At 46.1% G+C, this 15,183-nt stretch overlaps 1 protein-coding gene across 1 annotated transcript in view; it reads right to left on the bottom strand.

Annotated features, from left to right (window-relative positions):
* Positions 1-11,430, bottom strand: part of LOC144148733 (maleylacetoacetate isomerase-like) — a 31,403-nt gene extending 19,973 nt beyond the window's left edge. Inside the window, exons 1-5 of the mRNA XM_077680254.1 lie at positions 11,183-11,430; positions 11,070-11,121; positions 10,663-10,730; positions 8,088-8,168; positions 3,130-3,207 (exon numbers count right to left, since the gene is read on the bottom strand). Of these exons, the coding sequence (XP_077536380.1) occupies positions 3,130-3,207; positions 8,088-8,168; positions 10,663-10,730; positions 11,070-11,121; positions 11,183-11,194 (291 nt within the window). The 5' untranslated portion in view covers positions 11,195-11,430. The remainder of the gene's footprint in view (positions 1-3,129; positions 3,208-8,087; positions 8,169-10,662; positions 10,731-11,069; positions 11,122-11,182) is intronic.
* Between the last annotated feature and the right edge of the window lie 3,753 nt (positions 11,431-15,183).

The following is a 15,183-nucleotide window of genomic DNA, read 5'->3' as shown; positions in this document are numbered from 1 at the left end:
AGGTAATCAACCCAAATAACCTATGAAGACAACAGCAGCATAAAATAAGCGCAGTGCAATGCTTTTAATAACAGCAAAAATGGCCTTTCCACTACGTGTCCGACGTAGCTATCACACTACTACAGTTTCCCAAGACTACAAGTCTCATACACATCCGCTGTTGTGAACCAATCCTCTAGGATTGATTTTAACACTATTTTAAGGACATGCTCGCTGCAATAGAGAAAGAAAGAGATGGGAAAAATTTGGCGGTGCCCCAGTCATATAGTGCAGTACAGATTTGCCGTTTCTCCGTATGGGAACAACAGCACAGTGACAGTGTACCAGCTGTCCCCATCACGCAGCAAGGTTTTTGATTTTTTTTTCATGCATTCGCACAGCTGTGACAGGAAGCAGACTAAAACTGCAGTGCTCTCAGCTTTGGTTTTAAATGGGCCTTTCATTTTCTAGTGTTATATATCTGACACAGGATGGGCCTTTCATTTTCTAGCAATATATATCTGACACACAGGATGTCGTTTTGAGACAGCTGCAGTCTGTACGACTTTCCCGGGGACCGCTTTTATGAATGGCCACTTTCCCTACAGTGCTTTTTCATCCCGGAGCCACGATTTACCCACTCCAGTTCCCAAGTCAGCCTGCACTGTTGTTTTTCATAAACTGCTTCCTATGCTCCGTGCCTGTTTCTTTTCCACTCTCTGCAACTGACTCCACACCGGCATTTAGATTCATACCACGGCAAAGTTGGTGCGGCTCACTCAAACTCACTCACAAATTTATTTTCGAATCACCACTCACTCAAACTCAGACTCATTGCTGAGCAGCACATCTGCGCTCACTCAAACTCAAACTCACAGTGAGCGCAAAACTCAGAACTCACTCGGACTCAAAACTCAAAATGCACTCAAAGCTGAAAATGTACTCAGAACTATTAATGTACTCAAACTCGAAATGTACTCAAACTCGAAATGTACTCAGAACTCAAAATGTACTCAGAACTCAAAATGTACTCAGAACTCAAAATGTACTCAAGCTCAAAATGGACTCAGAACTTGCTCGGTCTCAGACATACTCAAACTCAGTCGGGCTCAAACTCACTCAAGCTCAAACTAACCATGCCACACTAGCCTCACCCTTACTCAAACTCAAACTCACACAGGAGTTTGAGTCCAAATGAGTCTGAGTGAGTGGACTCATGAGTGAGTCCGCCGACTTGTTAGATTCAAGCAGCAAGAGTAGCAGCCTCCCTCTTTCCACCAAATTTCTCAATGGAAGAACCACTGGCTGAAGTTTGCGTGGTTTGCAGCGTGCAGTACTAAAAGACGGACGAAAAACTAGAATACCAGAGAACAGCACATGGCATTTTTTCCTAGCTTGGTGTTTTTGTGTTCACTTCCCTCTCCCCCTTTTTGGTAAATTTAGAGCAGCTCGTGAAATAACCCTTCAGTTGTTGGTCAGCGCGGTGTGGTGCCTTTTCTCCACCTGTTAGGGGTGCTGTTTTGAATATTCGTGATCGTGCACCACCTAGCCCAAATCCCTGCCTTACCCATCTCATCACAGGGTTAACACGCACTCGTATGATCTGCAGCTGTCTTGGCGCATGTTGACTTTGTGTCTGTTCGGTTTCGTTCACTTCAATGTGAAGTGAAAGTACAATGGGCCTAGCTCGCCCCATGTCTTTCCAAAGTTCTACTCACACCATAGCCCCCCCATTCCTATATCTCAGAACGTTACCATCCGTTCTTAAAGAAAGTTGAGAGAAGTGCAAAGGCTTTCCCGCATCAAAACTGTGTCGAAAACTGGCTAAAAGTGCATCCAATCAATCGTTAAACCAGTGCTTCTCAAATGCTGGTCCATGGACCCCAGGGGGTCCGCAAGAGCAATTCAGGGGTCGCCAAAGGTTCCCTGAAAACTTTTCTCGCACCATTTTTTCCTCGATTTTGCCAGCATTTTCTCGCAATGCAAAAAGGTGGCTTTGCCGCATTACATGTACGTTTAGTTTCTGTGCGCAGCACATGTTTTAACATCTGATTTTTGCGCAACACGATAGCTATGAAAAGAAAAAAATGAAGGAAGCTCGAACTTTGCGTAAGACGTGAAGGTAGCAAAGTTGCACGCAACCTTCACGACCAACACGATGGGTTAGTTCACGATTGCAGCCAATTTGCGACATCTTCACTGCCACAACGACCTTCCTTTACTCCATCATTGTTGCTGTAACTGTGAGCTTCCCTGATTTTTTTTTTTTGAAGTGGTAATCATTGGACATCACCTTGGAGGGGCGTACGCTATGACGTTTCTTTCTCGTTCCGAGCAAGTGTTGCCCCGATAACGGCGAACGCTGGAGTTCTTTATTTTGGCTAATCTTGGCCCATCTTTGAAAGTGGGTACGCTTGGCTTGAGAAACGTGCGGCAGGGATGCTGGGCGGTCGCCGCGAGGCACGCGCTCACGCGCTCCCGGCATTTTCTTTGGGTTTTTTTTTAACTGCGGACACGAACAATAACAATTTGCTAAATAGCTTCACTGTTGAAAAAAGACCCACAAAAAAGGCAGCATAATGGTGTATTTAGATTTAGACTTTGAGATTCAAGTAAGAATTGTTTGACAATGTGGCACTGATTAACATATGCTCCATCGTGAGGTCCCTCATCCCTTTCACAAGCCCAAGAGGGGTCCCTGGGGCAGTTATGGCTGAGAACCACTGCGTTAAACCTTCACACACCTAAATCGCATTCATTCATTCGATGCTTTTTCGCACTAAGTAAACACAATTTCAAACAATCTAAACGTATACCAATAGGTGTTTAATGGGATAAAAATGCACTGTTGCACCCCTTCTTCATGATTGATGTGTCTATTGTCTTACCTAGAACCGTTCCATTTTTGCGATATTCAAGTAATCATTTTGACACATCGAAAGCCTCTCTTCATGCATGCAGCGTGTGTGCAGAGATGTTATAAGAGCTTTTCGCTCGACCTCCCGTCTATGGAGAAATGCATTCGTTTTTTGACAGGACGCTATCAGTCCCGAAAAGAAAGATTCAGCTTTAAAAAAAGTGTGCCTCCTGTGCACAGAGGGGCAAAGAGGTGTCTTACAGCGAGCGACATCTGTTTAAACTGCAACCCACCTTCGCTCTGAGGTAGGGGTCGGCAGGCAGCATCTTCGGTCCTGGGAAGTTCTCTTCCAGGTACTCCATGATGGCCACCTATCGAGGGTTCACAGTGCGAAGCATTTGAGGATGCGCTACAGCAAGGCATTCGTTTCTTCACTGTTCAAGAGACACTGAGGTGATTTTACCAGCCTTTAAGGAGCCATGATGACAAAACATAAGTTTGGTTCATTCAAAAGATTGCCTCGATAGAATCATACTGACACTACTTGTAACGTAAACTTCGCTCAAATAGGCTATATAATTAGGAAAAAAAGGAATGCTCATGTGACCCACTAGCTCATTTCCCGCAACAGAACCTGTGATGTCAGACCAGCTAGCTCTGCGATTGGCGGAGGGCGGCAAAAGCAAACGAAAATTAGGCAGAGCTTATAAGCTTGCCGAACGAGCTATTTGCGCTTAAATTTAGGGCACATTCTTCTTAAAGCCCTAAGAATGGTGGGAAAAACGGTGGAAGTTGCGAAAGCACACGTAAACATAGAAGTACCGATGCACTGTCCTTGCGCGCACTGCGCGCAAGGACAGTGCACTGCAAGGACGATGCACTGCGCGCACTGTCCTTGGTTTAGCTGCACAGGACTGCGGGACTTTGGGGTTGTCTCAGATTACACCGGCCGATTGATGCAAGCAACGGTGTCTTACGTGACCATATTTGTCGAGCGAGCACTATGTTTCACGAAATGATTATTTTCTCCCTGAACAACATGCCAGGTTTAAATACGGTCAAAAACAAACCAATGGCAGAAAACAGCTTGCCACGTTATGGTAGCACCATCTAGGTTCACTAACGGTAAACAAGGCTTCCCAATCGGCTCCAGAGCGGTCGGTTCCTGTGATGTCATTGCAGACCACGAAAACGCACGATTTAGTGGGAAAATCAAAATTTTAACTTAAAATAATTAATTTCTCAGTGAATGAACCATCATTTGCATTTGGACAAGTACTGGGGGCACTACACAACACTAAATATCTCGATTAACACAAACTTGTATGTTCTCTTCATGGCTCGTTTAATTACCTGTGGCTTCACCGAGTAGTTCAATGTGTTCAGCCCATACCACATTTTTCAAAATGTTGAGCCAAGCTTTCGAGGGTGGCACAAAACAACAGATTGCTTCTATTTTCAAAAAGTATTACCAGTCGGTCTTGCATAACAAAATTTTTTAAAATTGATGCTGGTTTGTTTAGAGCAGAGTTTGCAATCCGCCCGTTTTATAATGACTGCTATTAGCCTAAAAAGCACAATACACATACACGCTACTCATACTATGACAGTTCTTTTTGAATGGATACAAATGATTATATGTGGATGCTGGTAAAGTGAAACCAAGTAACTCACACAAGCTGAATGCATTGCATCTATGACTGGAGGTACAATATATAGATGTAAAGCTCAAGGAGAGAAAAAACATGACAACAACACGTGCCATTTGTGGCTACCTCACGAATTAAAGCTACGACATCACAGGGGCTTGAAATATGATATCAGTTTGATGCTATCAATGTCCTCCAAATTTTGATGTTTGCCCATCTCTTCCTTAGCATTCACTTTCTGCTCACTCATGGACAGCTTACACACTGAATTTTTACATGTTACAGAACCAACAAGCCAACCTGCCAACTCGCTGTTACAGTTGATTCCACAAAATTAGCAAGGATGAGGTTTCAAGGGAGGCGGCACTTTCAAATTTAACTTTCCCATGAGGCAGACGTAATCAGAAGGATAAGAATGGGGTGGAGTGCATTCGGGAGGCATTCTCAGGCAATGAATGGCAGCCCACCATCGTGCCTGAAGAAGAAAGTGTACGACAGCTGCATCTTACCAGTACTCACCCACGGGGCAGAAACGTGGAGGCTCACTAAGAGGGTTCAACTTAAATTGAGGACGACTCAGCGGGCAATGAATGGAAGATGATAGGCGTAACATTAAGGGACAAGAAGAGAGCGGAGTGGGTCAGGGAGCAAACGCGTGTTAAGGACATGTTAGTAGAAATTAGGAAGAAGAAATGGACGTGGGCAGGGCATGTAATGCGAAGGCAAGATAACCGTTGGTCATTAAGGGTAACAGAGTGGATCCCTAGAAAAGGCAAGCGTGGCAGGGGGCGGCAGAAAGTTAGATGGGCAGATGAGACCATGAAGCATGCAGGGATAAATTGGTCGCAGTTAGCACAGGACCGGGGTAATTGGCTATTAATGGGAGAGGCCTTTGCCCTGCAGTGGGCGTAGGCAGGCTGGTGATGATGATGACCATGATCATGATGATGATGAAGGATTCAAGAGGATCAACTGTGGAAACGTAAAACAAACTACACTGCCTGTACTTCAGCAATGAAATCTTATTTGGCTATGTTTGTGACTGGATACAGTGTGCCTTTATTGATGGAACGTTGGTGGTATTACCAAGGTCATTTGACCAAGAGCATGTCACCTAGAAAGTATGCTTGCCTAGCCCTCCTTTTAAATCCACTCAGTAAGGGATCTCTTCAGACCCTTGCGTCAATCCTGGCAACGACTCATGCTTTTCTAATTTACCATTCTCCAAGTCCAACAAAATTTTTCTTGCAAAAGTGACCCTGACGGCTGCTTCCACTAAGTTAACAGCATTGCATGCAAGCAGCACAGAACCCTAGTGATCTGCTCAAAGATTTGAAGTGAATCAACAAAGCGATAACCGGCGTAATGCTATGTATGCAAACCAGACTTTCGCAAATGTTGAGCCTACTTTTCGAGAATACAACAAAAAAAGGCCGACTGCTCCCATTTTTAAGTGGTACTGCGAGTGGATCTACCCCAAAAAAAGTTGAGCAAGTAACCGAACCCATGTAAGCAGACGTTCGTGACTGCTCCACATATTCGAAATTGATTTCAGTTGGTTTAGAGCGACGTTTGTGATCCTTGCCTGTTTGAAGACCAAAAAACTCAAGTTCTGTTTTGATTCCAGTTAAGCAGGAAACTGAATTTTTGCTTTTTGAAGCGAAGACAAGAGGCGCTTGAATTAGAAGTGGCCCAAGTTTATATTAAAGCAGTATTAAAGGGCCGATTGCACTGAAAGTTTGATCTCTTGGAAACCCTATTTCCGTTTCAACTGCCTAAAAAGACCGCGAGATACAATGTATGACGGCTGAACTGTGCACGTGCACGGCACAGAAGACCATCAAAAATCAGATTATTAAACTTAAATTAAGAAGCGCACACACATTACGGACAGGTGGAAGTGGCGTTCCAGCCGGCGACCAGACGGCCGGCCGACAGGAGCGCGCAACGGGTTTGTGCAGGACAGCCCTAAGCGAAGCGCAGCCAGCGGTGCTCAACCAGTTCTCCTAGTTAGCCAGAGGACCAAGAACTCGGACAGCTGGCATGTCATTTCCACTTAACGGCTTTTTCGCGATCCGGCAGTAAGTGCAGCGTCGTCTGCAACAGAGCTATTTTAAATGTTTCTAACTGAGTAACCCTTTCACCGCTGAGTTCTTTTTTTTTTTATGACTAGCCCTCACTCCCAGCCAGGTTTTTTTTAGGTTGAATGGAGATTTTAGGCTTGTAACGGACGTTAACGGTCTCCATGACATGCCTATAATTTATTCGACACGGTCTGTGCCACGGAGCAAGAATTATTCAGGAGGCGCAACTGGGCTTGCTCTGGCGGCGGGATAAAGTCACGGCGCCAGGCACGGCACCGACGCGCCCTCTGTCGCGAGGCGCCAAAGGGATAAGGCTCGCCGGTTCAAGGTCAATCAGTGCATAGCCGGCTACCGCCAAGGGCAGACGACGCCAACGAATCCCTTGCGTGACTAGACTTTTATTGGAGTCGGTTTGCGGCGGATGAAATCATCGCGTTTCAAACATTTTTCGTAGGACGAAGGGGCTTTGATTTTTTTAGAACACGAACCTACAATAAAAAAACGTGGTTGAGAATCTAGGTATGATTAGTTCCAGTGAATGATGGTTCTTATCTTCAATGCCATTAGTTCATATTTAGACTACCCTAACTTCACCGCCCTGCCTGTGAAACATGAAAAGCGCACGCAAATCTGAGAAGCCGCCCGCGAGAGGAGAGCGGCGGGAGTGAACCACTCATGGCGGGAAGGCGGCGTCGGCAGACATCGTCTGCTCCGGGATTCCTCCCAGTGCTTCTTTTCAAGCACGGTACGGCTTGTAACTAGGGCAGTATTTATTAATAACTGCTGCTAAAATGTCCAGCACCTCTATTTATTTATTTTACAGATATAAATCAGGCAATTTTCGCAATATATTCGATGATATTACGATTTTTGTGCGTCGTGTCCATAGAGGAACATGTAAACTTTGGCAACACGCTTGATGCGCCATCTGTTGTGCTGCTCCGCAAGCTGCATTTCCTCCTCGCGAGGCAGTGACACTAACGCGCAGTCCACCCGCGCTGTCCCAGCCCAGCGGATTCCCCTCCTGAAATACTTTTTTCTCCGTGGTCTGTGTGCTTAGGCGATTTTTAGATAACTGTCGCAACACATTTCCGCACAAGATGTCGCGGGAGTGGCCGGAAGTTTGGTAAACAGGCAACACGAGTATATTCGGGCGTGGCACGGGCTGTGGGAGTGTGGTTGCCCAAGTTATCTCGGGGGTGACAGTGGAAGGGTTAACAAAACAATCTGTTTCACGACGCTACCTGTCATGTCCTAGTTGGTCTGGTGGTACGTCCTGTATGGTAAAGAGAAATTTGGCTGAGGTGAAATTTGGGTGCAGTTGGCTTTCAAGATTACTGACTAGTGTCCACACTATGCCCCCATTCATCACTATAGCCTGTTGGGTCCAAGAAAAATGGTATTAGAAAATACTAAAGTTCTAACGGAAAAAAATGTATGCCCACACACACACACACACACTATGCCCATGTGTACATGGAAACACACAAATACACGGGAAGCCTTAAAGTGAATTACCGATTGGCTGATAGGCTTTCCATCCACAAGCAGAACAGGAACCTGTCCCATTGGATTCAACGTCTTGAACTTTTCAGAGTGCTGAAAACAGAGGTTGCACAACCAGACACACACTGAGAAAATACAATAATTTTTGTGTGTGTGGGGGGGGGTCTATTAATCCCAGTTCATTGGCTATTAATCCCAGTTGCAAAAGACTTCCCATCCATATGGAGTGCTGGTATCTCAGCACAAGTGCATCCTAGACTCGAATAAATCATTGATGCTGTTAGCATAAGTGCTACACGCATGTGCACTACTTACAATGCAATTTTTTTTCAATATATGGATACACGAATAATTACGTCTTGATACCTGTAGGGTACTCTCAGAAGCTCAATGCTTTGCATCTAAAGACGTACACCGATACTAAATTCATTTTTTTCAAACCCGGACAACAGTGCTGCTATAAATGGGTAGATACTCTCAGGAACCCACTAGAGAGTATGCCTGTATCCTTCCCCCATTAGCACATGGGGCAGGCAAGCCACAGCAGCTGCTTAGGAGCAAGGCAATACTTTTTTTGCACATTCGTGCTGTAAAGTGGTTAGATATGCCTGTAGCCTTCACAAAAGCCTGTTTTTTTTTCAATTGTGTTAATAATAATAGAAAATGGTAAACATTGTGGTGACCCAATGTCACGCAGGTAATACTCTTTTTAGAAGTAATCAGCACATCTTGCATGTTGTAGTGTAGCAGCACTTAAGGTTTTCCCTTGACGATTCACTGCTTGTGACAGCGCAGCTGTAATGCCTGCCCAAGACACCTGTGCTGAAGCGCAGCAGGAGTGCACGACACAATTGGCGCACTTTTAGAATCACTAAAAAATAAAACAAAAAAGCCAAAGCACGAAGGCAGTAGTGTCAAAAAAGGGTGGCGCCAATAATGGCCTGGTAAAGGAATGCACATCACTATTTGTTTGCTGAATAACCGCTTATCTTTGAGAAGAGGCGTTTCCGCGCTGAAGCTATACCCAGACTATGAGCACCGTAATGCGGAGTGTCGGATTAATGTCGACCACCTGGGATCTGTGCCATGTGTCAAAATTTCGACAGACGGGCGCGTTTTCTTTCGCCTCCATTAGGGTTTATCAAAAATCGGTTGCCAACAGAAGGTGTCATATTATCCGTAAACTAACCGGACTGTTCTGCTACGTGTGCGACCTTGTTTTCTTTTCGTTATCAAGGCAGCACATTATTCGTAAAACAAATCATTTGGTTCAGAGCCAAAACCAGCGTAAAGCAATGATACTGTGTCGCTGGTCCACAAAACTGTCGCCTCAAATATTTAAAACTGAACCCACCCGCATTACTGTCATATCGTTATCCAAACTGACGAAGTGTAGCTGGGAAAACAGCGCAGTATGCAAGAACCTTTCGAGTAATAAACAGTTGATAAAACTTTATGATATTTGACTTGTCGCCTTGCGCAAGATACGCACGTTCAAGTCGACACAGAAAGACTCATCCTCACAAAACTAAACCTCCTCCAAGTGTGCGTAGATTTTATGGCAAATTTTCGTTTCAAGAATTCCTCTCACTATCTTCTGGGCCTAATGCCTCAACTCAAAGTGATTGGTTGTAGGGTTTTCAACGCGCCGACGCAACACAGGCGATGAGGCGCGCCACAGTGGAGGGCTCCGGATTAATTTTGACCACCCGGGGATCTTTAATGTGCGCCGAAATCTCGTACACACGGGCGTTTTTGCTTTCCACCTTCATCAGAAAAGCGTCCGCCGTGGTCGGGAATTGAACACCCGCATCCTTGTGCTCGGTAGCGCAACGCCTTAGCCACTGAGCCACCGCGGCGGGTCTCCACTCAAAGTCAGCAGCCTGTAGACGATAAAAGATTAAATGCAAGCGCCCTCAAACTCGCTGGCAATGCACTATTTGTGGATCTTAGGATCACTTCTAGAGCACTGATAAACCAGCGCGCTAAGCTACTTTCCCATGCCTCGTGACCAACTTTGCCCTCTCAAACTGCGAGTGCTTATCTTACTCTAGAGTCGACGACTGATAAGTGAACCACAAGGAGCTATACGTGCTGGGGTTTGCACCTGATGCGTTCAACACAAGTATCCGAATAAACCAACCAAAACGTTACACAGGGTGCCAATAATTCGTGTTGTTTGGAGAGGAACGCTGTTAACATACACGTCGACTAGGCCCACTCGTGTCGGCGCCGAGCTGGGCGTGACATTTTGTTTCACAGCTGTCACCATAATTGTATAATCATCCCTAAAATCAAGTTGTGGCCGAAGCAGCAGTGTACGAAACAAGCTTCAGATTCAAACAGACCAGCATTAAAAAATACTACACAAAGCAAACTTCAGATTCGAACAGACCAGCATGAAAAATACATCTGACTCGTTTCAACACCCACCGCAGAAAAAAAAATCAAAAAATCGCGGATATAGGTTGGACCACGTTATTGCGCGCGTCGTCTGTCTCTGTAAAACAAACATGCCAGCTTGCGCTACTTTACATGAATAAAATTAATAAAAGAAATCGCCTTCGGCGCAAGAACGAAAACTTACCTGTTCTCCTCCGACAGCCTTGAGATCCACTCTGCGGTATTCGTAGTCTATCTTCTTCACCTCCAGAACTGCATCGATTGACGGCAACGACAGCCGTAAAATAATTAATGTCACGCTTAAATACGACGCGATTAAAGCGCGTTACAGCTCTTTCGTTTTCGTACAGCTGTTCAGCATGCCGGTCTAGACCGGCATGCTGAAACAGCTAGCTGCTTAGCGCTAGCTGTTTAGCACGCTAAACAGAGAGAACAAGCGAGAACAAGCGAGAGAACGTTTAGCGAGAACAAGTTGTTAGCGATAGTTTACGAGATGCCAAACGACATCCGCGATGGAGATCTCACGTCCACCAGCACAACTAACGCTCTGCAATGGTTGACGCACAAGTTAACGTCCTCACGAAAACTCACCTATCCGCACACGCCAGGCGCACGAGCTCAGGAAATTGGACAGCAGAACCGGCTGCGAGAAAGTTTGCAACGGCAGTCACCGTCAGTGCACCAGATCGTAGGAACCAGCTTACCTTAGGCGACATGGTGTTTGGAGCTGCTGGGAAACAGATGATGCACCACGGAATCGGAATGGCGCCGAAGAGGAAAACTTAACTGCACTGACTGTAGTACGGTTGTTTTGCCCTATCTGCGTCCCGCCAGGTCCCGCCCAGCCCTCAAACACATGCGGGAGTCTCATTTTTTTGTTTTTCTTTCGCTCGTGCCGCCTTAGCGCCATCTGCTTCTGTTGGTTGTCATAGCCCTAAAACCGGCTAGTCAGCCATTTGCTTACCCACCGAATGCGGCTGTTCCTTCATTGCAGGACGACACGGGGCGCTGCAATCGACAAACTTGTAGGGTGCCTTGATTAGCTGATTCACTTCAAGGGACACTGAAGTGAATTTGTCAAGCTCCCATTTTTGCTTGCACTGCGTAGACTGGCTCAAATTAGCACACTTTTCATCGGTTATCCGGTTGACAAATCGGTAATTATTTTACAAAGCGCGAAACATGGCGCGAAAGAAGAAAAACTACCATGCGCGGTTTGCGGCGGCCGCACCAACTAAGCTGTGACGTTGGGAGGAGGGGGCACCGTGATTGGACGATGCCCAATGTTAGCAATCAAACAAGTTTCGGTTTCGGTTTCGGTTCTGTAAAACAACATGTTTGACATCCGATGGTGTCGTTGGATGGGCATTCTCAATATCCCAGTAATCGTAGTACCGCGCTTCTGCCATGTTGTCGGCTGTAAAATGCATAAGATAAGCCTCCCAGGACGGCTTGGAATCGTAGCATTCCCTAGCCGAGGCCTACGCTATGCATGTACGCCCTCCGCGTCCCCGCAGACGCACAAATGCATGCGCTTTTCCCCCATATTTGGTGCTTGCCTCACTCATGCCTGTATCGTAAAAAGCGTGTTCGCACCAGGCCAAGGGAACAGCACGCCAACGAGAACTCGCTAGCGCGCCAGTGCCACAGGCTGCGCGAGTTCTGCGGACTAGTTCGTGGAGCAGTGAACGTTGCGCCCCTCCCCCCCCCCCCCCCCCCCAAAAAAAAAAAAAAAAAAAAAAAACATCGGCGAAAAACGAAAAAGTTACCTTACAAAAAAAAAAACTTGTACCCGCGGGGATTAGAACTTGTGACGGGCAAAACATTTGCGCTCCAGAACCTAGCGCTCCAGACCGCACTTTTTTTTTCTTTATTGCCTGCTTGGCGACAACACAACACGCACTGTTCAGTACACAAATTACTAGCTCCAGCCACCAATCGGCTGAAAAACATCTTAAACTGCGCTAGAACATCCAGAATGGGTAACCACTAAGGCTCTTCCGGCATGACTCGATAAACTTCTCTTATATAAGCAACGCTTTCAACGAAGTACTCTCGCACTGTGCGAGCATCCTCTTCGGCATTTTGAACCGCCATGCGAGTTTTCCACAAAGAATGCAGACTAAGTGCCATGAACATATCATAGGGCACGCCTCCATCATTGTTTACGGGCAAAAAGCGAATGCCATAAGGCGTTAATGGGAAGTCTTTTTTCAGGGTTCGTTGGAAGATGTCCCAGTGAAACACCGCATCCCAACAGTCCAGAAAGATGTGCTCAATTGTTTCCAGCTTTTGGCACAGTCTACAGTTAAGTGTCCATGGGTGTACATATAGTCCTTTTTCCTGCAGCCAGGGTTTTACCGAAAGCGTGCCGCTATGAAGTTTAAAGAAGAAGGATTTAACAGATGAACGTGCTGGCATTCGTTTCATTCTTTTTAGAACATCTTTTCCTGAACCCACTGCATATAACTGACGATAAATCGGAACAGGCAGACACACATCAATCATATCTTTGTACAAACGTTTCCGCGGTACACTACTCAAATACTCCGAGGAAAACCTACCCCTTAAAATCCTAAAAGCATCCACCACTTCGCGCAAGAACCCACGCACACGTACACATCGCATTTCAGAAGTTGAAACTACATAGTCTGGAATGACATCACGTAGTCGGACTTGTACCACAGTACGTAGAAAGCAATCTCTCTGATCTCTCAGAAACATAAACCTAGAAACTATTTGTCGGATAAACAAATGTGCCAGTCACAATCCACCACTTTTCACCGAGCGAAACAAATTAGTTCGACTCATGCGCTCCCAACTTGAGCCCCACAAAAACACCGCAAACACTCTGTGCAGCTTTTGTATGTTCCTTCTTGACATACAAATCACCTGTAGGACGTAGCATACCTTGGCAACAGCAAACACATTAAATACTGATGCACGGGCAAACAATGACAGATCCCTTCCCCCCCATTGTGTTAATTTCTCTCTAACTCTAGCTATCAGTTTCTCCGTCCCAGCACTCTCTAGCATCCTGGTAGTTTTCAAGGGGGATTCCCAGATACCTGGCCGGAGTTGTCGTCCAAGGCATGTTCTCGAAAAACACTGGCCTACTTTGCCAGTCACCGTGCCAAAATCCTATGCACTTGTTCCAGTTAACTGCACTGGCAGACAACTCGCAAAATCCCTTTAGATCGTTCACCACCTCCCTCACACTTTTCCTATCACTACAAAAAACAGCGATGTCATCGGCATATGACAAAATTTTAACTTTACTGAGTGCAAACGGAATCCGTGTATATTTTCATTTTGAAGAATCTTTAAACAAAAGGGTTCAAGATAAATCGCAAACAACAAGGGACTGAAGGGGCACCCCTGCTTCACCGACGGCAGTATATCAAAACTTCGTCCCACTTTTTTGTTTACAATAACACGAGCTGAGCACTGAGTGTACGACACCTTTACACCTCCGAGGATGACGGATCCTACGTTAACGTGTTGTAAGACTGAGAAAAGAATGTTATGCGCAACATGGTCAAAGGCCTTATCACGGCCACGGGCGAGAGAGCTGGCGGCTATGGAAATATAAGGTATATAAGGTATGACCAGTTTACACTTTTAAGTTAGTTTTAGTATTTCAAGCAGCTTAGGTGACTATTTGTTGTATTGCGCTCGTGCAGTAAGCGTCCCCCGAGCTTCCACAATAGCTCACGTCTAGTAATTGCATTTCTTAGACCGAAAAGCGTTCGCAGATGCATAGTCTTGCTGCTGACCGCTGTGCTTGTTCGCCCAGCGCAAAAAAGTGCATCCCGCACCCTAGTTTACGCTGTACGGTAAAAATATCGGTTGATTTTATTTCCTTAGTACCTATATTGACTTCGCTGACTCTTCTACCCCCTTCAAGAGGCCTTATAGGCCTCCTGCGCTGCCCAGGGGGCGCTGCGCAAGCGGCTTCCGGGCAGTACTTCCGGGTAGTACAAAGCTGCGCGGGTCCCATAGGATCCCGTGTTGACAGAAGCAGAATGAGCGCGACGCTCCGGAATATTTTGCGACGTGGTGACCAGCTCATCCCCGACGCGTCCGATCTATTTCAGCGGTCAACTTGGCATTAGGGGAAAAAGCTTTGCAGCGCTAAACACGTTTACAGCGCCGACGAAAGTGCCGGGACCGTGATGGCGTCTGCTACTCGCAGGCTCACCAATCGATGGTCGTACGAAGGGAAATTTTAAGTGAAATTCCTAGTTTAAACTAATACTCTAGGTGACAAATACTTCTCAAAAACAGCCGATCAAAAAAGAAGAGGGACGAATCGGCGATGGTCGCGCTTTAAAAAGCCAGCGAGTCCGGCGGACCGCATGCAGCTCGCCTGCAGCGGTGCGCCGCTCTTTGGCATGCGTACCTGCATGCACACTACGCGTGCACTTTCATTAAACAGTGCTCGTTTGCGTCGCCGTTACGAATACATGGTGCAGCGTTAGCTTGCCGTTTTGTTGCGTGTCTCAGTGACAAAATGCCGCGACCGTCAGAAGCGTGAAATCTGTTTTGCGATTCCGAAATTAGTGGCCGTAAAACAAAGTGGTCGGGCGAACTCGCGCGCTTTCCTTGTTTGCTCTCACCTTACTTAATTACGCTCTTGCAGCATACATATAAGCCTAGAATGAGGGTCAAAGTCGCACTTATAAGCCTAGAATGAGGGTCAGCA

Source organism: Haemaphysalis longicornis, unplaced genomic scaffold, assembly GCF_048455015.1.
Source record: "Haemaphysalis longicornis isolate Haplotype H1 unplaced genomic scaffold, Haemaphysalis longicornis Haplotype H1 scaffold_8, whole genome shotgun sequence".
NCBI lineage: Eukaryota > Metazoa > Arthropoda > Arachnida > Ixodida > Ixodidae > Haemaphysalis > Haemaphysalis longicornis.
The sequence above is the reverse complement of the archived record's forward strand: the minus strand, read 5'-3'. Positions and strand labels throughout refer to the sequence as shown.